Source organism: Emiliania huxleyi (genome assembly GCF_000372725.1).
Source record: "Emiliania huxleyi CCMP1516 unplaced genomic scaffold EMIHUscaffold_69, whole genome shotgun sequence".
Taxonomy (NCBI): domain Eukaryota; phylum Haptophyta; order Isochrysidales; family Noelaerhabdaceae; genus Emiliania; species Emiliania huxleyi.
The window spans coordinates 163,169-187,639 of record NW_005196830.1 but is presented as its reverse complement, the minus strand read 5'-3'; the positions used below and the strand labels follow the sequence as shown (position 1 = coordinate 187,639).

The window sequence follows — 24,471 nt, the reverse complement described above, 5'->3', positions numbered from 1 at the left end:
GAGGGAGGGAGGGAGGGAGAGAGAGGGCGGAGCGAGCAGAGAGAGTCGCAGGGGAGAGAGAGGGAGAAAGTTGAGAGAGTGGAGAGGGAGGAGAGAGAGAGAGGAGAGCCTTTGAGCCTTGGCACCAGCCAGGCAGTTGATTTGGCCCTGGCACCAGCCTTGGCAGTTGAATTGGCCTTGCCCTTGGCACCAGCCTTGGCAGGCGGGCACGCGGGACATGCACAGGCGCCAAGGGGCGCAGAACCGACCTAACCCGTCGGAGGTGGGGGGAAGGGAGTCCCGCCGGGTTCCCCTGCGTGAGCGCAAGAGTAACCCCAAGAGGGCTGAAGATGAGCGGTGCGCGCAGGGGTCGGCGTGGACGGGGCGAGGGACGCGCCGCGCGGGGCGCCGCCTCACCGGCCCGAGTGGCGCAGGGCGAGGCGGCGAGAACCGAGCGAGCACGTCCTCGTGAGCCCCGTGGCTCCAACCAGGCCCTTCCTTTTTTGAGCAGGTGTGACGCCGCGCGAGCGACGCTCCGAGATCGCCCGAGATCGCGCGGCGCGGCCCCGAGATCGCCCGAGATCGCGCGAGATCGCCCGAGATCGCGCGGCGCGGCCCGAGGCGAGGTGGGTGGGTTGGGAGCGAGGGGGCGGAAGTGTTCAGTGCGGTAGATGGCGAGCTCGGGGCGCGTGAGCCGGACTTGTGAGCCGGACCACCTCCTCTTGTTCCCTGCGTTTTGTTGAGCCAGGACTCAACATACTCGGGCTTGCTCATCCCAAACTGTCACTCCCCTTTCTCCCGGCCGAGGTGGGGCGCGCGCGGGGGCGGCGGGTGTGCGGCGGGTGTGCGGGATGTCTGTGGGCCCGAGAGGCGAGAGCGATATGCCATGTCATCCCTGGTCTGGCCGATTTTTTTCGCGGTATCCGCGGCGGGATATGGCGGGATATGGCGGAATATGGCGGAATATGGCGGGATATGGCGGGATACCGGGAGATACACGCGGATATGATGAGATACGGAGCCCCCATGATGTGTTCACGACAACCGGTCGGTGAAGCGTGAAACCGCAAATCGGACGCGACGGGCGAACTTCGCCTTCGACGGCCCCGCTTGTCGAGCGCTTGTCGATTCCCATGACTGGCGAGAGCTCGTCACCGACGAAGCATCGCCCGAGATGAAGGGCATCTCGCTCGAGCAGCTCGACCAGTGCGCCCCGTGCACGTTGACTGGCGACACCGAGGAGGGCTACGAGCCGCTGCGCACCCCACCGGCAACGCCGGACGAGACGGAGCCGTCCATCGTCTTCCCGCACTCGTTCGAGGTTGGCTCCGCCGAGCTCCGCGAGTGGCTCACCGGGTCGGGCATTTAAATATTTGAGGTGCGGGCGACATGTGTTAGCGGGTGCATGTGTCAGCTCGCGTGTCAGCTCGTGTGCCTTCTTCAAAGACATATCATTCCCCTTTTCGAGCGCACGCGACCTCTAAGTTTCTTTTTTGCCGTCGCGCTCTGCGGCCGGAGCGCGGAGAGGCCGGGCTGCTCGGCGTGAGGCGGGCAGGATACGGCGGGATATGGCGGGATATGGCGGGATACGGTCAGATATGGAGAGATACATCAAGATACCGCAAAAAAATCGGCCAGACTAGGGCTCATGTCCGCCTTGCGTTTGTTTCATAACATCGAGGCTAAGCTCAAAGAAAAAAGAACCTCGCATGTTTGTTTTCGACAAAAAATTAGATATTCTTATCTTTTTGCCCCCCTCCGTGCTCCGAGACTGGAGACACCCACACCCCAGTATCAGACCAGGGGGACTGCCCCCCGCCCCCGCTTGCCCTGCCTGCGCAGGATAGCGTGCCCCAATTGGCGACACATAGCGGGGGACACTGCGCAAGGAGGGGGTGCGTCGCCTTTCTTTTGTCCTCTCGAGGGAACGTTTCTCTCTCACTCGGCGCCCATGGCCTTCTGAGGTTTCGTACTAATGACGTCCTTCTTGGCACTTCGGGCGTCGGTGTGCGTATCTGTGGTGTCTAATTCCCCCGGTTTTTATTTTAACTATACTTTTTATGCTATATAGGTCGCCCGCCGGCACCTCCTATCATCTACTCTGCCCTCCCTTCGGCCGTTAGCCGCTCGGTTCGAGTGGCTACGGATCGAATCGATCGGCAGATTGACCCTTATATTTTTTTCACCTGAGCGGGCCCAATTTTGCTCGAGGTGCCTCCTACGATTCGATCCAGCGTTCTCAGGCAGTCGCCTGGTGCGTTGTTCGTTTTCGTCACGGGAGGGTTGTGTTTGTTTTCGACAGGGTTCCACCTTTTCCGGGGTATGGTATGGTACCCTCGGGCCTCGGCGGCCCAAAGGGGGGGGGGTATGGTCCTGACCGCCCAAGGCTAGCCCTACCATACCCCAAGCAGGTCTTCCAAGAGCGGGGGGGTATGGTCTCGACTCTCGAGGTGCGTTGGCCGAGGCCACCATACCAAACGAAAAACGAATACCACGTTCGGATCGCTCCTCATCGCAAACCCCGTCAGCAGTCCTCCTCCGGGAATGTACGTAAGAGCTACATACACTAGACTCTAGAGAGAGACAAGTTCGCCTTCGGCAACACCGAAGAGCGCGCCCGCCTTGCAAACATGGGCTGCAAGCAACGCGGGTTCCGTGGTCAACGGGCGTTCGACCACACCACCGGCCAAGGCTACGTCAAGTCACAGCGTGGCCACTACCATGATGGGATCTTCACCAAACGAAACAAGTTCAACCTGCTTCTCCACGAGACATTCGGCGGCGGCTTCTCGCCGCCGGTTGCAAAGATCAACCGCCTTGCGCGCAAGGCTCAACGCTCGGGCGTTGACCGCACCGCGTACCCTCCCCACTCCCGCCTCTCATTTGTGTCACACCACGCGGAACGCATCTCCATCGCTTCGGTGAAGGGGGGTGAACCGTGCCATCCTCGATCGCCGTGCTCCCGTGCAAAGCTCGCTTCCGAGCTCTCACGCCGCGCGTAGGGCCCTTAGGGGCCTAGAGAACACAACCCCCTCTCTCTTTTCTCCCAGTAAGCTAAAAGTACGTACAACTACACTGATGCGTGGGGGGGGGGGTGGGTGGTCTCGAGGTCCATTGGCCGAGGCCAACAATGCGGAAAAGTTGGCAACATCGAAACAATAGCCACCGGACCGCGCACTGTGATGCTCTCCTTCTTGGCGCTGACTCTGGCCCACCCGCGGCCGCTGCCCGGGACAGCGGAGGAGATGGCGCGCCAGGCGACGCGGGCGGCGCTGGCTGCGCTCCAGACGGGCCATCTGCGGGTGCAGGTCACGCTGCCGACGGGCGCCGGCGTGGACGAGACGGCACGTTGTCTCGCCAGCTCGCTCGAGGCGGAAGGGTCCCGCTGCCGGCTTTACGTTCCTCGCGCGTTGCTGCCGCTCTGGCACGGCGCCGCACGGTGCTCCTCGCTTGGCCTCGGCGACCCGCAGCAGGACGACGGCGCCTTCGTCGTGCTCGCGCCCTGCAATCGCGTGCGCTATTCCGCGGACGACGAGCCGGACGGTCACGTACTGGAGAGCCTCCAGGGCCTGCTCTCCCGCGCCCACGACCGACCGGTCGTGCTGATTAACGCCGACCTCGAGGCTCTCGTGCTGTCTCCGCGGCCGCTGCGACCGGTCCGCCCGATGTTTATGGCGGACTTTGTGGACGCCTTCTTCCTCGCGACTGCGGAGGGGCCTACGCCCGGCGACACGGTCGCGGTGCGACGCGCGTTTCCCGCTGCGTGGGAAGTCTGGCGGTGCCTCGCGCCACACGCCTCAGACCCGCGGCGCCATCCCTCGCGTGAGGACGACTCGCTCGCTCGTAGGCGCGCCGCGCCGTGGCCTGCCGCCTCTAACCGCATCGCCATGAGCCAGCTCTGCGACACCAGGCCGCTGGTTGCAGACGTGCTTGCCGAGGGCAATCGGCGGGCGCCACCTCTGCCGCCGGCCGCGGCACCCAAGGAGTCGAGGCCTGGATTTGGGATATGACTTCACGTGTGCGTATTGTAAAAAAATGTTGCAGTATTAGCAAGCAAAAGGGAGTCTCACACAACGACTTAGCACAAGTCCGCGCACAGAGGGACCACACACACGACACAGCGAAAAATCGTGCCACTCGCCTTTAACACGTGACCATGCCTCGTCACAAGTGCCCTCCCAATCGCGGGATTGTACAGGCGCGCCCTCTTTACTGTCTCTCCACGAATGGGCACGCCACCCACGCCACACGACGCTCGAGCCAGCAGCCTCACGCGTCGCGCGGCGCACCGCCACCGGGGGGGCACGCCCAGACGCACACTGCTAAAAGATGAGAACCACACACCCACGCATATACGTCAACGTTGGGGCGCCGGACGGCGACTGCGTGATCGGTGGAAAGCTATTGCGTCTACACACATGGACCGGCCTAGCGCCAGCTCAGCTGAGGTCTGCAAACGGGTTCCAGCTCATTGCGCGGCAAACTTGACCTTGCACGCAACATCACAAGGTGGGTGGCACGAGCCGCAATACTGCGTCAGAGGGAGGGGCGGCAGAGTGAGAGGTGGCGGGAGCGCTTGGGGCCTGGGCGTTGAATGCGATGCGAATTGTGTTCTTGCGATGTGTCGCTGCTGCTGCCGGTTAACGCTTTGCGTGTGCTTGGCGCACGGTTCCGGCTTGGCTTGCGCAGAACTCCTTGGTGACGGGCCCGATGTGGCCGCTGTTTGAGCCACAGCAGCACGCTTGCGATCCCACCACCGCGAACGCGACCATCGCAAACAGCCGACGCAAACCCATTTTTCGCGGAGAGTTTGCCGGCTTGCTTTACGGACGCGTGCGTGCGTCGTCGTTCGTTGCCATTGCGTCGTTATCGCCCCTGACATTCTGCGCTGAGTACCTCGGTCTGATTGTCCTGCTGCTGTTTCACACTGCTTGCGCATGGACGGGCTGGTGACTGTGGCGCGGGCCAGCCGTGCAACCACAGAGTCAAAGGACGACTATTTGCCGCTCCCAAACGAGGCGCTGCTCGAACCCAAGGGCAAACCCTTCAACCCTGGAAGTCAGAACGAGGCAGAGGTGGGCTCGATCGCCCGCTCGCTACCCACAGACTCCATCTACGGCTGCGCGATCCTCCTTTGGCTCAACACGAGCCCGCAGGTCTGCCTTCCCAGCAGGAGCAGTCCGCTAGCGCACAACCACACGACCACCCATCTCACCCACTCCGCTCACCCTGCCAGCACCGCTTTCCGACGTTCTTTGTCTACGGGAACGGTGTCGTTCCTCTGGTTGCTTCCTACGTCGTCCAGCTTTCGCTCGGGGCCTACTTGTATGCCGTCGTGGTTGAGGAGGCGCATGATTGCGGAGGCGGCAGCCCGATGCTGCGCCTGGTGGCGACCAGCACCTTTATGCAGCTAGGGCTGCGCGACTTGGTCGAGTCGCTCGAGATGCACCTGTGGTTGTCTGAGTTTCCAACTGTGGGACAGATGGAGCTGCTGCGGTTCCAAAAGTTTGCAGACAAGCATCCCGTCGCCCAGGAGGAGTATGGTGAAAGCGCGGCGGTCACGCGGCCCGTGAGCGGCCTCACTTATTGGGAGCGGGCGGCCTTTTACGTCTTCATCATCGGCGGAAAGGTGCTGGTGGCAATTCTCATCACGGTGGCGGGCGCGGGACTGGTGCTGCGCTCGAAGACTGACCACGAGCTGATACGCAACGCAGTCGCCGCCGGCTTCGTGATGCAGCAGGACAAGGTCATCTTCCAGCTCTGCATCTCCCACACTATCAAGCTGTTCGGTTCGAAGTGTCCGTCGATCGGAATCCACGAGGTGCGCGCGCAGAGCTTCCACAACTGCAGGCACCGAGCCTTTGCGTGGTGGGCTTGGGAGTGCGTGCTGATGGTCCTCGCCCTGGTTGCGGGCTGCTACGCCGTTTGGTGCTCTTAGAAGAGAGGAAGGCCTTTCCCCTTTTCGAGTGTGGTGTGAATACATGCACTCTGATCGTCGTCGCTGTAGTCTCTCCCTTCTCGACCGCCTGTGCTTGTGTGTCTTGGGCGCCCCGGGGTGGAGGTAGGTAGGAGATCTTAGGAGAGAAGGTGAAGAACAGCCAGGCTCGGACTGGACACCAGACACGCTCGAGTTTATGTATCTAAAAAGGGAATGCAGTCGAGGAGGGGAGGGGGGGGGGGGGGGAGCGAACGGCAAGCATTGGGGGGGACGGAAGGCGGGCCAAATCGACCGCTTCATGGAGAGGCAAACGACCGCTCTTGGGCATTAAGAGAGTGACGACCTCGGCTGACAAAACTGCGCGCATTTGGCAGTTGTCCGACGGTTCGTGGCGTTTTCGAACGCTGACCGGGCACACGGAAACGGTGTTCTCGGCAGCGGTGAGCCCGGATGGCAAGCTCATTGTGACGGCGTCGTCGCACTACACGGCGCGTGTCTGGCGGCAGTCCGATGGTGAAACCGTCGCTACGAGAATGTGCCACATTATGATTATGTACAAGAAAGGAGAAAGAAGAGGAGAGACACCAGTGATGACGAAACAGAAGCTGGCGCAGACGAGAGCAGGGCAGACCCGGGGACGGCGGAGTCGGAGCGGACGGCATCGGCCGCCGAGGGAACGTTGGGAAGAGGCACGAGGAGGGCGGCGACCTCAACCGACTATGGAGGACCCGTCGCCAGACGACGCAGGGCAGACGATGTGGAGGCGGAGCAGACGCGCAGGGCGAGACGAGGAGGGGAGCAGGACTTTGCGTAAAAGAAAATCGCGGCGACCAACCCGCCACCTCCCGCCTCTCATCCACAGCGATCGAACTAGGTCCAGAATGGAGCCAAAGCGCTTCCGCGGCTCCTTCACCTCTGCCGCCACCGTCCTTCGCGGCGCGTCCTCCGTCATGCTCGACGACCTGGATGGCGACGAGGAGGCGACGCAGCCTGCTGCCGCCGCATCCGCGGACGGTGAAGGCACGCAGCCGATGGCAAACGCCGCAGGACTTCCCGACGCGGCGTTTGTCGAGCGGACGCTTTCCCTGCGGCTCGTCGCCGTGGGCCTCAAGTTTCACAACATCGCGGCGGCACGAGCTCTGATGCATGCGGGCGCTTCGCTGGAGCTGCGGCGCGAGCCGGCCAATCACGTCGATTCGCTCGCGGTTCGCGTTGTGGCGCATGCCGTCTCGCAGCATGCGTCGCGGCGTGCGTCGCACGGTGTGGACGAGAACCTGGAGGTGGATATCGGCTACCTCAAGTGGAACCAGGCGGCTTCCCTCTCGCCGTGCCTCGACTCGGGCTGCGCAGAGATACTATCCGCCGCCGCCGCCGCAAGCGAGGACAGCGGCAGCAGCACCGACAAGGGCGGCGAAACGGCCGACGCGGTGGACGAGTCTCCCGACCCGGAGGCCGACGCCGAGCCGCTCGAGATCGACGCCGAGCCAGCGGCCCCTGCGAGGGTCCTCGGCTCGAGCGCGCTGGTGCTCCGCGCGGAGTGTGTCGTGCGGTCCGAGGCGGCCGCGGAGGCGCTGTCGTACCTGGTGGCGGCGGCAGAGGGCCACGGGCGGCGAGTGATCTCGGTGCCGGCAGGCGGGGTCTCGGAGACTCGCGCGGAGTGTGACCTCGAGCTCTCGCGCCTCTCGGGCTTGCGAAGCTGGCCGCCGGAGCGGAGCGGGTTATCTGCGCTCTCGCTTGGATGGCAGCCGCTGCCGGCGCCTGCCGAGCAGCAAGCTGAGCAGCGAGAGGCGGCGCAGGAAGCGGCGAGGGAGGCGAGGAGGGCGCAGGCACTGCCACCGCCATTGGCGCCGGCACCGGCACCGTCGTGGGCGGCCTACGACCCGCAAGCGGTGGGCCCGGTCTCTCGCTCTGAGGCCGACGCGGCCGCGCGACGAGGGTGGCCGCCCGCCGACGGGACGCTCGCCCGGCTCGGTCTCGGGCCTGCCGACGACGCCGAGTGGTGGGGGAGGCACCGGATGTTGCCGCCGAGCGCCTGGCAGGTCAAGGGCGCCGTCGACATGCTGCCGCTCTCGAGACAGCCTCAGCGGTCGAACGTGGCGTCGGCGGCGGCGATGCTCGACGGCCAGATCCACGCCCTCTGGCCGTGGACCGCCGAGATGCTGGCCGAGCTCGGCGCGGCGATGCGCGGCGACCGCTTCTGGTGCGCGCGCAAGGGCGACGCCTTCATCCGCGGCTTTGGCGGCCCGTACGTGCTCGGCCAAAAGCCGGGCGACTTCAAGGTGATCAACGGCGCGGAGCACACGCCGCTGAGTTCAGCGCTGTGCGTGGGGCACACGATGATGTACACCGCAATCCACCTCAAGCCACCGCCCGCGCCCTTCAACACGATCGTGTTCGGCCTTAACCTTCGCGGCGGCGGCTTTCACTACCACCAAGACGCCGACATGGGCTACAAGCATGGCCCGCGCGAGAGTGCGCCCAAGAATGCGCCGCTGGTGCGTCGCCAGCCTGTTGTGACGACTGTCTTCTACGAGCGTCCGGAGGACTCGGGCAAGGCTCGCGACGCCACGAGAGAGAGGGGAAGGGGGGGGGAGGGGAGGGGGCGGCGCACGGCGCCACCGGCAAGCCCATTCGGCGCCCTCCCTCCGCCTTAGGAGGTCGTGCTCTGGAAGCCGATGGACAACTGGCACTCCGAGTATGGGGCGCGCTTCTCCGCCGAGGCCGCGCGCGGCACGTACGACGCCCCGCGAGGGCTTCAGACCTCGCACGGTGTCGTGCACGTCCAGCGGGCGGGCCTGCAGCGGCGGGTGGTGCATGGCGTATTCCACTCTCCGGGGTCTGCCGTGCGCACCGGCTGGCGCGTCGCGATCACGGCGCGGGTCACGCACCCGGATGCGGAGGACCGGATGCGAGAGTTTCACGAGGAGGGCGCGTACTGCAAGCATATCGGGCCAGCGGGCGCGTGGAGTCTGGAGGGCGCCATGGCCGACCTCGCCGTGTCGCCATGAGCTGGCGGCCTGAAGCTGAACCTGGCGCACAGCTGCCCCTCGCATACGTGTTACGTACGACCCCGCGTACGGGGGTCCAGGAGGAGGAGGGCAGCGCGAGGAGACTTCATGGTTCGACTTAGCGAGCCCCGTACGCGTGTGTGTGGACGGGGGCTCGCGCGTCGTAGACACAGAGAGAGATGTGTGCGCCTCATACGTTGTGACTTTGTAATGGACTTTGTGTCTTGTGTGCGGTGTGCCGGCGCCCGGCGCAGCGCGCACGCGCCCACGCGCACCAGTACACGCTGTACGGCAAAAAACACACGGCAAGACGAGAGAGTGTAAAAAGAGAGAAAAAGTTCAAGGATCCCCGGACACGATGCCGGGGACACATGCTCACGGCGCATGTGAGCACATAATACAGTACATGAGTACGCTGATAAACATAGATTAGGAGCAGCAGGGACCCGAGGGACCATGTGGAAGACGGCTAGTGCTAGTCCCCCACCGGGAGGACGACCCCGGCTAGCCGCCGACCACGGACCCACAAAGAACCCTGCACAAAGATCGCACGGGCGGGGACCTGTTCCTTTTTACCGAGACACCGTCGGTGGCCTCTGTGCGTAGTGCGAGCGCCGGGGCGCGCTAGTCTCGCAGGCCCCACGCCGTCACTCTCCGATTGGCCTCCGCCATCACGAGCATCGCCGCTCCGTTTCGTAGGAAAACTGAGAGCGACCCAGGCACGATGCCGCGGTAGAGGCCGAACACGCCGCCGGGCGTCGCACGCACCTTGTCAAGCACGCTCCCGCCAATCCCGGCCTGCGTCATGTTTTTGAGCGTCTCAAACGGCCACACTACCCAAAATCCAACGAGCGCGCTGAGGCCGGAGGAAAGGAACTGGCCCAGCGGCGTGGCGGTGCAGCCGTTCCGCTTGCACGAGTCGAAGAGGCAAAAGTAGAGCGTCATCATCGGGCCCGTCCTCGCCAGTTGCAGGCCCGCGCCGCGGTACACCTCTGCGAGCCGCCAGCTCTGACCCGTCTGCCCGCGGACCTTTGCGTACTCAATCGGCGACTCGAGCACGGTGCGTGCGGTGGCGCCGACCGCGCCGCAGACGGGGACGCGCAGCTCCATCTCGCACCCGACGCCGAGGGGATCAACGCGGCGGCGCAGCGGCGCATGCGTGGCAGCGGCGGTGTGGCAGAGGTCGTACACCGCAAACTGCGCCGATCGGTACACGGCCGAGCCCCACATCGGCGGCACGCAGCCGCGGTAGAATCCCAACAGGCCCTCCGTGCTCCAGATGCGCGCAATCGTGGCCCGCATAGACCCGCTAAAGCCCGCCTGCGCCTGCATCTTGGTCTTCACCGTGTCGAATGGGTGGCCGACGAGCGTGTTTGTCGCGCCGAACAGGGCGCCGAGGCCTGTGGCGAGGCCGTACTCGCGAACGTGGCTGGAGCGCTTGTGGCCTAGCATGGTGTCTGATGAGACTGTCTGCTATAGCCGCAGCCACTCCCAGCTACTCTGGTGGAACAGAGTTCGTACACCGAGCAGCTCCGCAAGCCGAGGCCCCTCGTGTTCACAGCGGAGTGGCAGGGACAGCTGATGAGAACCCCAGCACGGAGCAAAGAAGAATTCTAGGCGCGCTCTCAGCCGCTGGCACAACAAAGGCGCGGACTGGCGCGGAATGGTACACAAAGAAGAAATTTATTTATTACTGTGCCTCTTGCGTCGCCCATCTCTCCTGGAGGTGACACTATTGATTTCTCTTTTCCTTCCAGTGATAAGCTAAAAGTACATCTGCTCTGGTACAAATCAAGGTGAATTAATAGTTGCATCCTGAAGTAATAAGAATTAATAGTGCCGGATCTCAACATCGCCGATACGTCGCGCGTCGGGGTTGCGAATGAAGGAGGGCGCACCCGTCTATCGACGCGTCGCGGGCGAGTCCTCGCTTGGCGTGGTCGAGGCGGAGGCACCGGCGGCCAAAGGCCAGGCCCTCGCGTCCGCGCCCGCCCCGACACGCAAGCGCTCCATGAGCTCAATGACACAGCTCTGGCGGATCCACTCGCTGGATGACTCGGGGGAGCCCACGAGTCCTGGCACCGAGAGCACGCCGAAGCGGCGCTCTGCCAGCTCGATGGCCAGGTTGTGGAAAATCCCCCTGGACGATGAGGCCACCGCCGACGCAGCGGATCCACCAGCGGCAAGCAGAGCTGTCACCGAGGCGGCTGCGGTGCTGGTGGAGGCCAAAGCAGAAGCTGTGCCCATCGACGACGAGGCGGAACGGGAGTCGGCGCGGTTGGCAGCGGAGAGGAGGTCGGCGGCTCGGAACTCTGCCGCGGAGGACGGCGCAAGCGGCGAGCAGGCGGCGGACGACGCGGCGCGGGAGGAGGCGCGGCAGGCGGCCGAGAGGCGAGCCGCGGCACGTTCGGTGGTCATAAATTCGGAGCGGGAACATTTGGGACCCAGGGAAGAGGAGGTGGCCGATTCGGCGCGAGAGGCGGCGCGGCTGGCGGCAGAGAGACGATCTGCGGCTCGCGCAGCAGCCACAGAGGCGGAGTGGGCCGTAAAGGAGGCCAGGGAGACCGCCGAAGCTGATGCGGCCCGACTTGCGGCTAAGGAGGCAGCGGAGAGGAGTTCGGCGGCTCGGGCGGCGGCCGCAGAAGCCGAGGCGGAGAGAGAGCGGGTGTTGGCCGACGCCGCGCGCGAAACGGCGTGGGCGGCAGCTGAGAGAAGCGCACGGACGCGTACGTCGTCGATGGACGCCGTTGGCTTCGGCGTGGTTGCCGCGCTGGCGGCCGAGGAGGGGACCGGCGCGAGGAAGAGTACGAGGTCTTCAAAGAGGGGAGAGAAGCTCGCTGCCATTGAGGCGGAGGCGGTGCGCAAGGCGGAGGCGGAGGCGGCGGCGGCCCGCGAGGCGGCGGCGGAACTGAGGCGCAAGGAGGTGCGCAAGGCGGCGGACGACGCGGCAGCGGCGCGAGCTCTGCCCGCGGTGCGGAACGAGACTGGCTTCTTCGAGTACATGGCCAACGTGGCAGAGGCAGCGACAGGACTGGACCTCGATGGCGATGGCGACGTTGGGGTCCTCGGGTCGGACCGGAGGTCCAACGCATGGGCCGCCGCGGAGGTTCTCGTCGAGCAGGCGCAAGAAGAGAGCCGAGTTCAGGCGGCCACGGCAGAGGCAGAGGCTGCGCTCCAAGCCGCGGAGGCGGAGGCGGCGAGCAAAGCGGCCGCCCGCAAGTCGCTGGTCACGGCGGCCATGGGCACGCAGCCACAGCTGTCGGGCGTCGAGTGGGCACGCAGGCTCTTGGCCGACAAGGACAAGCGGAAGCGCGTCTGTGTAGAGGAGTTCTCCATCGTGGACGTCAACCAAAACGGGACCCTCGATCAGCAGGAAGTCTTTCTCATGGTGGCGCGGATCTGCGGGCGGAGCGGGCTCGAGTTGCCGCAGACCGAGCGCTGTGCCGAGCTCTTTGCGCTTTGTGACAAGAACAGCGACGGCGCGCTCGAGGTCAAGGAGTTTCAGACCTATTTTCGCGCCGTGTTGGAGAGCGCCGTGAAGAAGGGCGACCGGATGGCCGCGGCACGCTTGCCGTAGCGTGAGGAGAGCCTGCGCGAACTGGGAGCTCGGATCTCTGTGAGTCCCTGGGCAAGTGAGCCAGCGGACGGGCGAGGGTGTGGTTCCGCGCGTGGGTGAGAGAGTGAGGGGTTGGTGAGAGGAGAGAGCAAGAGATTGTCGCACAGTTTGGTAGCACAACACGGCGGCGGATTTCTTTTCACATAAAACCCATCTTCGGTACGCCACGACCCACGATAACAATATCGATAATCGATCCACGCCGGAACCCAGCACACACCCGAACACCGATGAGCGATGTCTGGGGATGACTAAAAATTGACCATGAAATTGACATTGTTTCTCGGGATGTCGCAACATGACATCTCATGATCTCATGATGTCCGGCGGGGAGTCGAGTTTGGACCGTCCCGCGACATCTGCGCGGCGGTGCCCCAAGCAAACAGATGACGCAACACCGCGCGAACGGGTAAAAAGAGCCGGCCCCGGCCCCCCGACGGCACAGCAAGTTCGAAGCTCGGCCGAAACGTAGTCGCACTAAAGTGCCGTTTTGGCGCGCCCATGTCGATTGGGCGGCCAAAGCAGCTCGTCGACTCGATGAAGGCAGTGACGTTCTTTTTCGTGCTGCTGCCCCGCGCGAGCGCCGCGGGACCTGGGACTCCAGAGTATCTTGAACGGCTCTACCAGTGGGGCGTCACTCCAAAACCAATGGACCATACGTCGTATCAATCGCCGCTCACTACCCTGCCAGAGGGAAACACTTGGTGCCCGAGCGGCAAGGTGGCGCGCGGCATGTACATGTCCTACGCGGCTGGAGACATCAAAATCAACAACCTTGGCGGGTACCCGGGCGGTAACGACGCTACGTGCACAAGTATGAAACTGGGCAGCTACGATTGTCCGTGCGGGTGCGGGTGTGACTGTACAAACGTGCAAATCAAAGACGGCCCCCAGATACTTCGGTACACAAACATCGGAGAGCTTTATGACGGGACCGGTTCGGCCCCCTTGAAGTTCGACCTGGTGATCAAAAATGTCAGCGAGTACACACCCTGGCACTCCGGCATGAACGGGCACCAATCAAACGATGGTCAGTTTGCCGAGCTCAATCTGCGAGCTAACACGAAGACCAAGTTTGAATTCATGTTTGTCAACCCGGAGGCTACGCCTCAGACCAGCTATCCCTTTAACTTCACCGATAACGACAAAATAGAAGTCGGTTTCGGCGCGCACGCCCGCACTCTCACACAGGGGCGCATCGCATCGCCCCGCCCTTATCCCCGTTGTCTGTTGGTCCAGGCTTCGACTTTTGCTTCTTTGACTTCGACAAGGGTGCTGTGATGACCGAGACGCTCACAGCATGCGGCCTGCAAACGTGCCCGTCAAAAGAACCATACTACACTCACGGGTCTCGCATGGTGGGCGGGAAGATGCAAGACGTCAGGGGCTCCTCGCTGATCAAGGACTACTTGTGTGACAACATTGACACGACTGGCTACATGAACATCACAGTATCCGATGATGGGTCGTGCGCTACCGTCTCAGGACTGAAACGCGGGACTGGCAACGACAACCCAAACGACTTTTTTGAGGTCCTGATGGACACGCCGGTCATCTTCGGAGGCAAGAGCGGGGTTTGCGGTGACTACGACAAGTGCCCGGCCACCGGAATCTCCGGCACAGAAAAGAGGTACGAGGACGTCATCACCTGCACGCAAGGTGAGCCCTCCCCTGGAGCCGGCGTGTATCCGACGAATGCATCGAACGGAGCACAATACATCCAATTTGTGGGCAAGCCGTATCGCTACACCATGCCAAAGTTCCTCTGCCTCGAGTTCCCGGCAAAAACAAACCCCTTCATATTGGACCTGGAAGTCTCAAAGAGCGGGAGTAATGAGAACGACTATGGGCGCAACTTCCTCTTTGGCGGCCTCAGCGTGCCTCGGGAGTGCGTGTGTCCAGGCGCGCCGACATCGTCGGACGAGTGCACGACCGCACCCATGAGCGACTGTCCCATGCCGCCTCCGCCTCCGGTGGGGATCGAGAAGGACCCGCACCTGCGGTTTGCGCACGGCGGGCGGGCCGACTTCCGGGGACGGAATGGGCGCTTCTACAATTTTCTCTCCGTGCCGGGCCTGTCAGTTAATGTGAAGATTGAGGAAGCCAGCTTCCGCCTCCACAACGACAAGCTGACTGTCAACGGGAGCTTCATCACCGAGGCGCATCTGGTGGCTCGGCTCGGCCCCAGGGGCAAGACGAGGGCGAACGTGTCCTTCTGGGCCTCCGAGCTGAACGAGCACAATTGGGGGTGGCGCGTCATCAACGGCAGCTGCGGCGATCGCGCCTTCAAGCTGGGGCGGGGGGGCTTCCGCACGTGCGAGGGTCTCGACATGGAGGTCTTCCACTCGAGCGCCTCCTTCGCCCTTGGCGACTGGACCATCTCAGTGCGCGGCAACCACGTGTACTCGCGCATATCCGGACCGGAGCACCGGCTCGACGTCGACTTTAGCGCAAAGGGCGAAGCCGCCGCTCGCAGCCGACCGCACGGCATAGTTGGACAATCGTTCGCGTGGACAGGGCCGCGCGACGGCAAGATCGACGACTACCCAGAGCAGGGCCACTTCACCACGAGTGCTATGGCAGAGGGCGCGATCGAGGGGACCGCTGAGATGTATGAAGTGCCCTCTGCGCACAGCACGCGCTTTTCCTTCACCCGGTTCGATGCCTCCTACCCGGACGAACCGAGCTTGCCAGCAATTGCCGCGTCAGCCGCCATCTCCGGTGCCTCTGCGAGTCTCTAGCTTTTAGGTCCATAAACTTGTGTCGCGTACGTCGCGTATGTACGGATTGGTATTACCCCTCGGCACGGTCTGGGCCCCTTATTCTCTCTCTACAATCCATTCTCTTCCACCCACTGCTCGAGGGCGTCGAGCCGGACGGCGAAGCATTGCACGCTCGGTCGGAATAAGCCCGCCAGCAGCTCGAGCTCAATGATGCGAGGAAGTGGGGGACCGACCGAGCCAGTAAGCCCGACACGCCCTTCTAACGCGACCAATCGACTGGCGATGCCGCCTGGGCGCTGACCGGGCGGCGATTGCCGGTCACTGTGCACCGCCTGATGCGAGCGGGAGTGCAGCTGGCCATGCCTCTGCCCGGCTCGCCTGGCACGCAACGGCGGGCCGGCTTGCGCCGCGTGGCTTGGCGAAAGGGCGGCAGCCCCGTCTTTGTCCATGCCAGCATTGGCGTCCAAGAGCCGTTCTGCGGCGCCTTGAACGTCCCCGTGCGCAGCGATCGTCGCCTCCTTGATTTGAGCCGGGCTGTAGCCAATACCGAGAAGCATGGCCTTGGTTTGCCTCTCGTCCTCGTCCTCGTCCTCGTCCGCGTCATCGTCCTCCTCCTCGCCGCAGTCATCCGCTCCGCCCTCGCCCGCCCCGCCCTCGCCCGCCCCGCCCTCGCCCACTCCGCCCTCGTCCTCGCCGCCCTCGTCCTCGATCACCCTCGAGGACCGGTCGCGATCCGAACCCGCCGCCTTCCCGTCTTCCGCAATATCGCCGGTGTCGTCGAACGCACCCGAGATCGTCTCGGCGGTGTAGCCGAGCGAGTCGACCGCGCCCGCAGCCGCGCCTGCCGCCATCAGTTGGGCCACCACCGCTCCATGCCGCCGCGCGGCGGCGGCGTGGAGCGCGGTGACGCCATCGCGGTCAGCAGCGCTCGGGTCAGCGCCAGCCGCACACAGCAACTCGACCACAACCAGATGGCCTCGCTCCGCCGCCAACATTAGCGGCGTGGCGCCATCCAGGTCAGTGGCGCCTGCTCTGGCGCCCGCAGCGATGAGAGCGCGAACGATGCCGACCGACCCTCTAGCGGCTGCCCAGTGGAGCGGGGTTGTGCCGGTGTGCGGGTCCTTCTCCTCGACGTCAGCACCGCGAGCCAGCATATCCTCTGCTGCGCTTAAACTATCACTGCGTGCTGCCCAAGCCAGGGAAGACGACGCCATTTCACGCCCGACTGCTTCAGGAGGTCTGTAGTCGGTGTCCAGCTTGCGGGCGCGAGCCAAGCGCTCCTCGTACAGTGTCGCCGGGAGGGTACTGTCATCCTGCGCGGCCGCAATCCGCGACTCGTCCCGCAGCATCCAGCTTGGGTGCTTGACGATGGCGAATGGCAAGGTAAGATGGTCGTCTGTCGCTGCCACATGGTGGCTTGTCTTGGCGCGAGGCGTGCGAGGACTCACCTTGCGCCAGACCTTGCTTGTGTCGCTCTTCAGCGAGCGCTTGTACGCGCTAAGCCGTTCGCGAAGCGTAGGTGGCATGGCGGCGCCCCCGCCCGGGGGGGCTGGCGCGACGAGCAGGGGCGCCTTGTCGCGGCGAGGCGCGATGTGCTCACCTTGGATAGCTGGAAAAGGTAATTTCTCGCAGCTGCGAGACAAGTTTTCTCGGAGCGACAGCCTCAAAGACAAAAGGGTGGATGGGTGGGGGGTGACCGCTGGTGAGCGCCAGCGGTGAGCGCCAGCGCGCCCCAGGAACGGTGGGGTGCCCTCGACCGCGCGTCCAAGTCACTTGGGCGGACGAGCGAGCGGCACATGGCCTGACAAAGAGAAATCGGAGTCTAGCGACGAGACCGAATCTGACCAGAGGCCGTCGTCTTCAGACGCCGTCCTCAGACGAAGGTGCCTTTCAGAGGTGTCCTTCAGGAGCGTAGCTGACGTCAGTCTGTGCGCGCTCTCTCGCCTCGTCGAAGTTTGGGATTGATTTTGAGGAAGGGGAGTTTCGCTGGAGACGGGATCCTCGCATGGCTCTGCCGTGGCTGCCGTGCTCGCAGCGGCGCCCGCTCGTGGCCCGCATCAGCCCGAAGCCCGCTGCCCTCCCGCTGCGGCTTCCCGACTCTTCTGGCTGGGCCGCGACTGCCATGTGGAGCGCCGCGCGGCCGCTGCGCATCGCCAGATCGCCATGTTTGTCGGCGTTGGCGCACACTTCGATGCACGCTCCGGAGGCATCTTCGGCCGCACACCCGCTGCACAGATTGCCCGTGGGCCCGAGGCGGTGTGCGACTCGCTGGTGCGCCGGGCGCGGCGCCGTCAGCGCCGCGGCGTGGCTGCTCGCGCTGCCTCGGCGCTGCCCACTCACGGCTCAGCGGGCGGGCAGCACTATCGCTGCTTGTGCCCCAGCCGCGGGCGCTCATCGCCCGACCGCCTCTTTTTGGGGGGGGGGGGGGGCGGCGAGCGCTCACGTGTGTGTGCGGCTGGACCACTCTCGAGGGCGACGGCGAGGCTGCCGCCACCGCCGCCGCCTCGAGTGCGCGCTGCGCCAGAATCACTTCTCCAGCCGCACCGACGAGGGCGTCGGGTTCGGCGCTCGCGGCAAGGCGCTTGCCCGAAGGGCGAGAGCCTCCTGACCCGTCGCGCCCGCTTTGCGGCGGCGCCGCTGCCCTCGCACGCCGCCGCCGCTGCTGTCTCGCCTCACGCGACGTGCTGTCGGGAATCGCCCGCCGCCGACTACTCTACGGAAACGTGGCGGTCTGCAGTGCGACCCGCCGCTGTGGCGGCAGCGCGCTCCCCTTGTCCCGGCGCCCGGCGAGTGGACCCGGCAACACCTCCGCCGTCGGCGGGGCACGCTCGGCTCGCCCCTGCCGGCGCGTGCTGCCGATCGCGCCGCGACCCAGTCCGCGGCGCCTTCCACTGCCTCGACGGCAGCTCGGCGAGCGGCGTTGGCGCTCGCTCCGGCGCACGCCCTGGTCGCATGCCCGCCCTGTCGGTGTGCCCGAGGCGATGTGCGGCTGAGCTCAGAGCTGTCGCCGTCGCTCACTCACTCACCGGGCGCAGCGCCGCCAGCACCACGGCATGGCCGCTCGCGCGGCCTCTGCGCGCTGCCCACGCGCGGCTCGGCCGGCGGGCGGCACCGTCGCCACTCGCGGGCCAGCCGCGGCCGCTCATTGCCACCCCGTCTCTGTGGAAAGGGTGGCGGGCGCGCGCGTGTGCGCGGGTGCGTGCGGCCGGACGACGGCGAGGCCGCCGCCCCGCAGCCGCTCTGCTTTAAGCGTGCGCCGCGCCGTGGTCCCGCCTCTCCAGCCTCGCCGACGAGGGCGTCGTGCTCAGCGCTCAGCGAGGCGCCTGCCCGAGGAGCGAGAGCCTCCTGGCCCGTCGCGTCCGCTTGCGGCGCCGCCGCCGCCCTCGCATGCCGCCACCGCTGCCGTCTCGTTCTGCGCGACGAAACGCTCGTGTTCACTGCCGCCGACGCGCTTGCGGCGACGCTGCGTTTTGCGGTGCGATCCGCCGCGGTGGCAGCAGCGCCTCCTCGTCCCGCTCCCGGCGAGTGGACCCGGCGCTACCTCTTGCCGTCGGCGTGGCACGCTCGCCTCTCGCTTGGCGACGCGCTGCCGGCCGGGCCGCGGCGCAGTCCGCTGCCTCGACGGCGGCTCGGCGAGCGGTGTCGATGCTCGCTTCGGCGCGCGCTCTGGAGGCGTGTCCGGCCACATGCCCGCCGCGCTGCCGGTGCCTGTATGCCCGAGGCGATCTGCGGCCGGGCTCAGAGCTGCCGCCGCCGCTAGTACCCCGGCGCGGCGCTGCTACCGCGCCTGTCGTGGCTGCTCGCGCTGCCTCTGCGCTGCCCACGCGCGGCTCAGCGGGCGGGCGACACTATCGCCACTCGTGCACCAGCCGCGGGCGCCCGTCACCACCCCGCCTCTTTGAGGGGGGGGCGGCGAGCGCTCGCGTGTGCGTGCGGCTGCGCCACTCTCGAGGGCGCCGGCGGGGCCGCCGCCACCGCCGCCGCTCTACTTGAGCGAGCACTGCGCCACGGTCGCCTCCCCGGCCGCGCCGACGAGAGCGTCGCGCCCAATGCTCGGCGAGGAACTTGCCCTGGGCGCAAGCCCCCCGCTGGCTCGGCGCCCTCCGCTCTGCGGCGCCTTCGCACGCCGCCGCCGCTGCCGTCTCACTCCGCGCAACGTGCCGCCGGGGTTCGCCCGCCGCCGACATGCTCTGCAGCGATGTGGCGGTCCGCAGTGCGATCCGCCTCGGTGGCAGCGCGCTCCCCTCGTCCCGGCGCCCGGCGACTGGACCTGACAGCATCTCCTGCCGTCGGTGGAGCACGCTCGCCCCGCCCCCTTGGCGACGCGTGCTGCCGGCCGGGCCGCGGCCCAGTCCGCTACGCTCGACGGCGGGTCGGCGAGCGGCGTTGGTGCTCACTTCGGCGCACGCTCTGGAGGCGTGCCTGGAGGCGTGCTCGGCCGCGTGCCCGCTGCACTGCCTGTGGGCCCGAGGCGATGTGCGGCTGAGCTCCGAGCTGTCGCCGCCGCTGCGGCGCCGGGCGCGCCGCCGGTACCACCGCGTGGCTGCTCGTGGTGCCCCTGCGCTGCCTATTGTGGTTCGGCAGGCAGGCGACACTGTCGCCGCTCGTGCGCCGGCCGCGGGCACCCGTCGCCGTCCCGTCTCTCCGGGAGGAGGGGGGCGGCGTGCGCTCACGTGTGCGGGCGCCAGACCACTTTCGAGGGCGACTGCGAGGCGGCCGCCCCAGCCGCCGCTCCGCTTTGCACGCGCGCTGCGCTGTGGTCGCCTCTCCAGCCTCGCTGACGAGGGCGTCGCGCTCAGCGCTCGGCAGGGCGCTTGCTGAGGAGCGAGAGCCTCCCAGCCCTTCGCTCACGCCTTGCAGCGCCTCTGCCGCTCTCACACGCCGCCGCCGCTACCGTCTCGCTCCGCGCGACGCGACGCTCGTCTTCGCCCGCCGCCAATATGTACGGCGACGTTGCGGTCTGCAGTGCGATCCGCCGCGCTGACGGCAGTGCGCCTCTCCTCGTCCCGGCGCCCGGCGAGTGGGCCTGGCAGTGCCCCTTACCGTCGGTGGGGCGCGCTCGCCTCCCCCCCTTGGCGACGTGCTGCCGGCCGGGCCGCGGCGCCGTCCGCTGCCGCGGCGGCGGCTCGGCGAGCGGTATTGGGTGCTCGTCTCGGCGCACGCTCTGGAGGCGGTGCCCGGTCGCATGCCCGCTGCACTGCCTGTATGCCCGAGACGGTTTGCGGCCGGGCTCAGAGCTGCCGCCGTCGCTGGTGCACCGGGCGCGGCGCTGCTACCGCGCCGTGGCGTGGCTGCTCGCGCTGCCTCTGCGCTGCCCACGCGCGGCTCGGCGGGCGGGCGGCGCCATCCCCGCTCGTGCACCAGCCGCGGGCGCCCGTCACCACCCCGCCTCTTTGAGGGGGGGGCGGCGAGCGCTCGCGTGTGCGTGCGGCTGCGCCACTCTCGAGGGCGCCGGCGGGGCCGCCGCCACCGCCGCCGCTCTACTTGAGCGAGCACTGCGCCACGGTCGCCTCCCCGGCCGCGCCGACGAGAGCGTCGCGCCCAATGCTCGGCGAGGAACTTGCCCTGGGCGCAAGCCCCCCGCTGGCTCGGCGCCCTCCGCTCTGCGGCGCCTTCGCACGCCGCCGCCGCTGCCGTCTCACTCCGCGCAACGTGCCGCCGGGGTTCGCCCGCCGCCGACATGCTCTGCAGCGATGTGGCGGTCCGCAGTGCGATCCGCCTCGGTGGCAGCGCGCTCCCCTCGTCCCGGCGCCCGGCGACTGGACCTGACAGCATCTCCTGCCGTCGGTGGAGCACGCTCGCCCCGCCCCCTTGGCGACGCGTGCTGCCGGCCGGGCCGCGGCCCAGTCCGCTACGCTCGACGGCGGGTCGGCGAGCGGCGTTGGTGCTCACTTCGGCGCACGCTCTGGAGGCGTGCCTGGAGGCGTGCTCGGCCGCGTGCCCGCTGCACTGCCTGTGGGCCCGAGGCGATGTGCGGCTGAGCTCCGAGCTGTCGCCGCCGCTGCGGCGCCGGGAGCGCCGCCGGTACCACCGCGTGGCTGCTCGTGGTGCCCCTGCGCTGCCTACTCGTGGTTCGGCAGGCAGGCGACACTGTCGCCGCTTGTGCGCCGCGGCTGCGGGCACCCGTCGCCGTCCCGTCTCTCCGGGAGGAGGGGGGCGGCGCGCGCTCACGTGTGCGGGCGCCAGACCACTCTCGAGGGCGACTGCGAGGCGGCCGCCCCAGCCGCCGCTCCGCTTTGCACGCGCGCTGCGCTGTGGTCGCCTCTCCAGCCTCGCTGACGAGGGCGTCGCGCTCAGCGCTCGGCAGGGCGCTTGCTAAGGAGCGAGAGCCTCCCAGCCCTTCGCTCACGCCTTGCAGCGCCTCTGCCGCTCTCACACGCCGCCGCCGCTACCGTCTCGCTCCGCGCGACGCGACGCTCGTCTTCGCCCGCCGCCAATATGTACGGCGACGTTGCGGTCTGCAGTGCGATCCGCCGCGCTGACGGCAGTGCGCCTCTCCTCGTCCCGGCGCCCGGCGAGTGGGCCTGGCAGTGCCCCTTACCGTCGGTGGGGCGCGCTCGCCTCCCCCCCTTGGCGACGTGCTGCCGGCCGGGCCGCGGCGCCGTCCGCTGCCGCGGCGGCGGCTCGGCGAGCGGTATTGGGTGCTCGTCTCGGCGCACGCTCTGGAGGCGATGCCCGGTCGCATGCCCGCTGCACTGCCTGTATGCCCGAGGCGGTTTGCGGCCGGGCTCAGAGCTGCCGCCGTCGCTGGTGCACCGGGCGCGGCGCTGCTACCGCGCCGTGGCGTGGCTGCTCGCGCTGCCTCTGCGCTGCCCACGCGCGGCTCGGCGGGCGGGCGGCCCCATCCCCGCTCGTGCACCAGCCGCGGGCGCCCGTCACCACCCCGCCTCTCTGGGGGGGGGCGGCGAGCGCTCGCGTGTGCGTGCGGCTGCGCCACTCTCGAGGGCGCCGGCGGGGCCGCCGCCACCGCCGCCGCTCTACTTGAGCGGGCACTGCGCCGCGGTCGCCTCCCCGGCCGCGCCGACGAGAGCGTCGCGCCCAATGCTCGGCAAGGAACTTGCCCTGGGCGCAAGCCCCCCGCTGGCCCGGCGCTCCCGCTTTGCGGCGCCTTCGCACGCCGCCGCCGCTGCCGTCTCACTCCGCGCAACGTGCCGCCGGGGCTAGCCCGCCGCCGACGTGCTCTGCAGCGATGTGGCGGTCTGCAGTGCTATCCGCCTCGGTGGCAGCACTCTCCCCTCGTCCCGGCGCCCGGCGACTGGACCTGACAGCATCTCCTGCCGTCGGTGGGGCACCCTCGCCCCGCCCCCTTGGCGACGCGTGCTGCCGGCCGGGCCGCGGCCCAGTCCGCTACGCTCGACGGCGGGTCGGCGAGCGGCGTTGGTGCTCACTTCGGCGCACGCTCTGGAGGCGTGCCTGGAGGCGTGCTCGGCCGCGTGCCCGCTGCACTGCCTGTGGGCCCGAGGCGATGTGCGGCTGAGCTCCGAGCTGTCGCCGCCGCTGCGGCGCCGGGAGCGCCGCCGGTACCACCGCGTGGCTGCTCGTGGTGCCCCTGCGCTGCCTACTCGTGGTTCGGCAGGCAGGCGACACTGTCGCCGCTTGTGCGCCGCGGCTGCGGGCACCCGTCGCCGTCCCGTCTCTCCGGGAGGAGGGGGGCGGCGCGCGCTCACGTGTGCGGGCGCCAGACCACTCTCGAGGGCGACTGCGAGGCGGCCGCCCCAGCCGCCGCTCCGCTTTGCACGCGCGCTGCGCTGTGGTCGCCTCTCCAGCCTCGCTGACGAGGGCGTCGCGCTCAGCGCTCGGCAGGGCGCTTGCTAAGGAGCGAGAGCCTCCCAGCCCTTCGCTCACGCCTTGCAGCGCCTCTGCCGCTCTCACACGCCGCCGCCGCTACCGTCTCGCTCCGCGCGACGCGACGCTCGTCTTCGCCCGCCGCCAATATGTACGGCGACGTTGCGGTCTGCAGTGCGATCCGCCGCGCTGACGGCAGTGCGCCTCTCCTCGTCCCGGCGCCCGGCGAGTGGGCCTGGCAGTGCCCCTTACCGTCGGTGGGGCGCGCTCGCCTCCCCCCCTTGGCGACGTGCTGCCGGCCGGGCCGCGGCGCCGTCCGCTGCCGCGGCGGCGGCTCGGCGAGCGGTATTGGGTGCTCGTCTCGGCGCACGCTCTGGAGGCGATGCCCGGTCGCATGCCCGCTGCACTGCCTGTATGCCCGAGGCGGTTTGCGGCCGGGCTCAGAGCTGCCGCCGTCGCTGGTGCACCGGGCGCGGCGCTGCTACCGCGCCGTGGCGTGGCTGCTCGCGCTGCCTCTGCGCTGCCCACGCGCGGCTCGGCGGGCGGGCGGCCCCATCCCCGCTCGTGCACCAGCCGCGGGCGCCCGTCACCACCCCGCCTCTCTGGGGGGGGGCGGCGAGCGCTCGCGTGTGCGTGCGGCTGCGCCACTCTCGAGGGCGCCGGCGGGGCCGCCGCCACCGCCGCCGCTCTACTTGAGCGGGCACTGCGCCGCGGTCGCCTCCCCGGCCGCGCCGACGAGAGCGTCGCGCCCAATGCTCGGCAAGGAACTTGCCCTGGGCGCAAGCCCCCCGCTGGCCCGGCGCTCCCGCTTTGCGGCGCCTTCGCACGCCGCCGCCGCTGCCGTCTCACTCCGCGCAACGTGCCGCCGGGGCTAGCCCGCCGCCGACGTGCTCTGCAGCGATGTGGCGGTCTGCAGTGCTATCCGCCTCGGTGGCAGCACTCTCCCCTCGTCCCGGCGCCCGGCGACTGGACCTGACAGCATCTCCTGCCGTCGGTGGGGCACCCTCGCCCCGCCCCCTTGGCGACGCGTGCTGCCGGCCGGGCCGCGGCCCAGCCCGCTACGCTCGACGGCGGGTCGGCGAGCGGCGTTGATGCTCACTTCGGCGCACGCTCTGGAGGCGTGCTCGGCTGCACGCCCGCTGCACTGCCTGCGTGCCCGAGGCGATGTGCGGCTGAGCTCAGAGCTGTCGCCGTCGCTCACTCACTCACCGGGCGCAGCGGTGGGACATTGCGTCCATCGGGACATTGCGTCCATCGGGACATTGCGTCCATCGGGCCAGCTCGCCTTCGGGTCAGCTGGCCATCGGGACATTGCGTCCATCGGGACAGCTCGCCTTCGGGTCGCTGGTGGCAACCCGCTGCTGGGGATAGCTCTTCATCACGCACTGGTTCGTCCCTTCCTCTTCTCGGGGCTCTTCGTCA

The 24,471-nt window shown here is 67.5% G+C and overlaps 5 protein-coding genes across 5 annotated transcripts; 2 read left to right on the top strand and 3 right to left on the bottom strand.

Moving 5' to 3' along the window:
* Positions 1 to 3,161: 3,161 nt before the first annotated feature.
* EMIHUDRAFT_105509 (hypothetical protein) lies at positions 3,162 to 8,925 on the top strand (the record flags this gene model as incomplete). The annotated part of the gene is made up of 5 exons (XM_005762148.1): positions 3,162 to 3,719; positions 4,998 to 5,135; positions 5,216 to 5,907; positions 6,792 to 8,412; positions 8,572 to 8,925. 5 exons carry the CDS (start codon positions 3,162 to 3,164, stop codon positions 8,923 to 8,925), a joined length of 3,363 nt encoding a protein of 1,120 aa, XP_005762205.1.
* Positions 8,926 to 9,549: 624 nt separating this feature from the next.
* Positions 9,550 to 10,377, bottom strand: EMIHUDRAFT_216344 (hypothetical protein; the record flags this gene model as incomplete). The annotated part of the gene is made up of 1 exon (XM_005762147.1): positions 9,550 to 10,377. The coding sequence occupies one exon, from the start codon at positions 10,375 to 10,377 to the stop codon at positions 9,550 to 9,552; it is 828 nt and encodes a 275-aa protein (XP_005762204.1).
* A 1,285-nt stretch (positions 10,378 to 11,662) lies between these two features.
* On the top strand, positions 11,663 to 12,502 carry EMIHUDRAFT_105507 (hypothetical protein; the record flags this gene model as incomplete). Its single annotated transcript, XM_005762146.1, has 1 exon — positions 11,663 to 12,502. One exon carries the CDS (start codon positions 11,663 to 11,665, stop codon positions 12,500 to 12,502), a length of 840 nt encoding a protein of 279 aa, XP_005762203.1.
* A 2,869-nt stretch (positions 12,503 to 15,371) lies between these two features.
* EMIHUDRAFT_216341 (hypothetical protein) lies at positions 15,372 to 15,821 on the bottom strand (the record flags this gene model as incomplete). Its single annotated transcript, XM_005762145.1, has 1 exon — positions 15,372 to 15,821. One exon carries the CDS (start codon positions 15,819 to 15,821, stop codon positions 15,372 to 15,374), a length of 450 nt encoding a protein of 149 aa, XP_005762202.1.
* Positions 15,822 to 18,462: 2,641 nt separating this feature from the next.
* On the bottom strand, positions 18,463 to 23,709 carry EMIHUDRAFT_438019 (hypothetical protein). Its single transcript, XM_005762144.1, has 3 exons — positions 23,467 to 23,709; positions 20,458 to 21,971; positions 18,463 to 18,967 (listed from the first exon to the last, which is right to left on the bottom strand). Exons 2-3 carry the CDS (start codon positions 21,037 to 21,039, stop codon positions 18,569 to 18,571), a joined length of 981 nt encoding a protein of 326 aa, XP_005762201.1. The 5' UTR covers positions 21,040 to 21,971; positions 23,467 to 23,709; the 3' UTR covers positions 18,463 to 18,568.
* Positions 23,710 to 24,471: the final 762 nt, after the last annotated feature.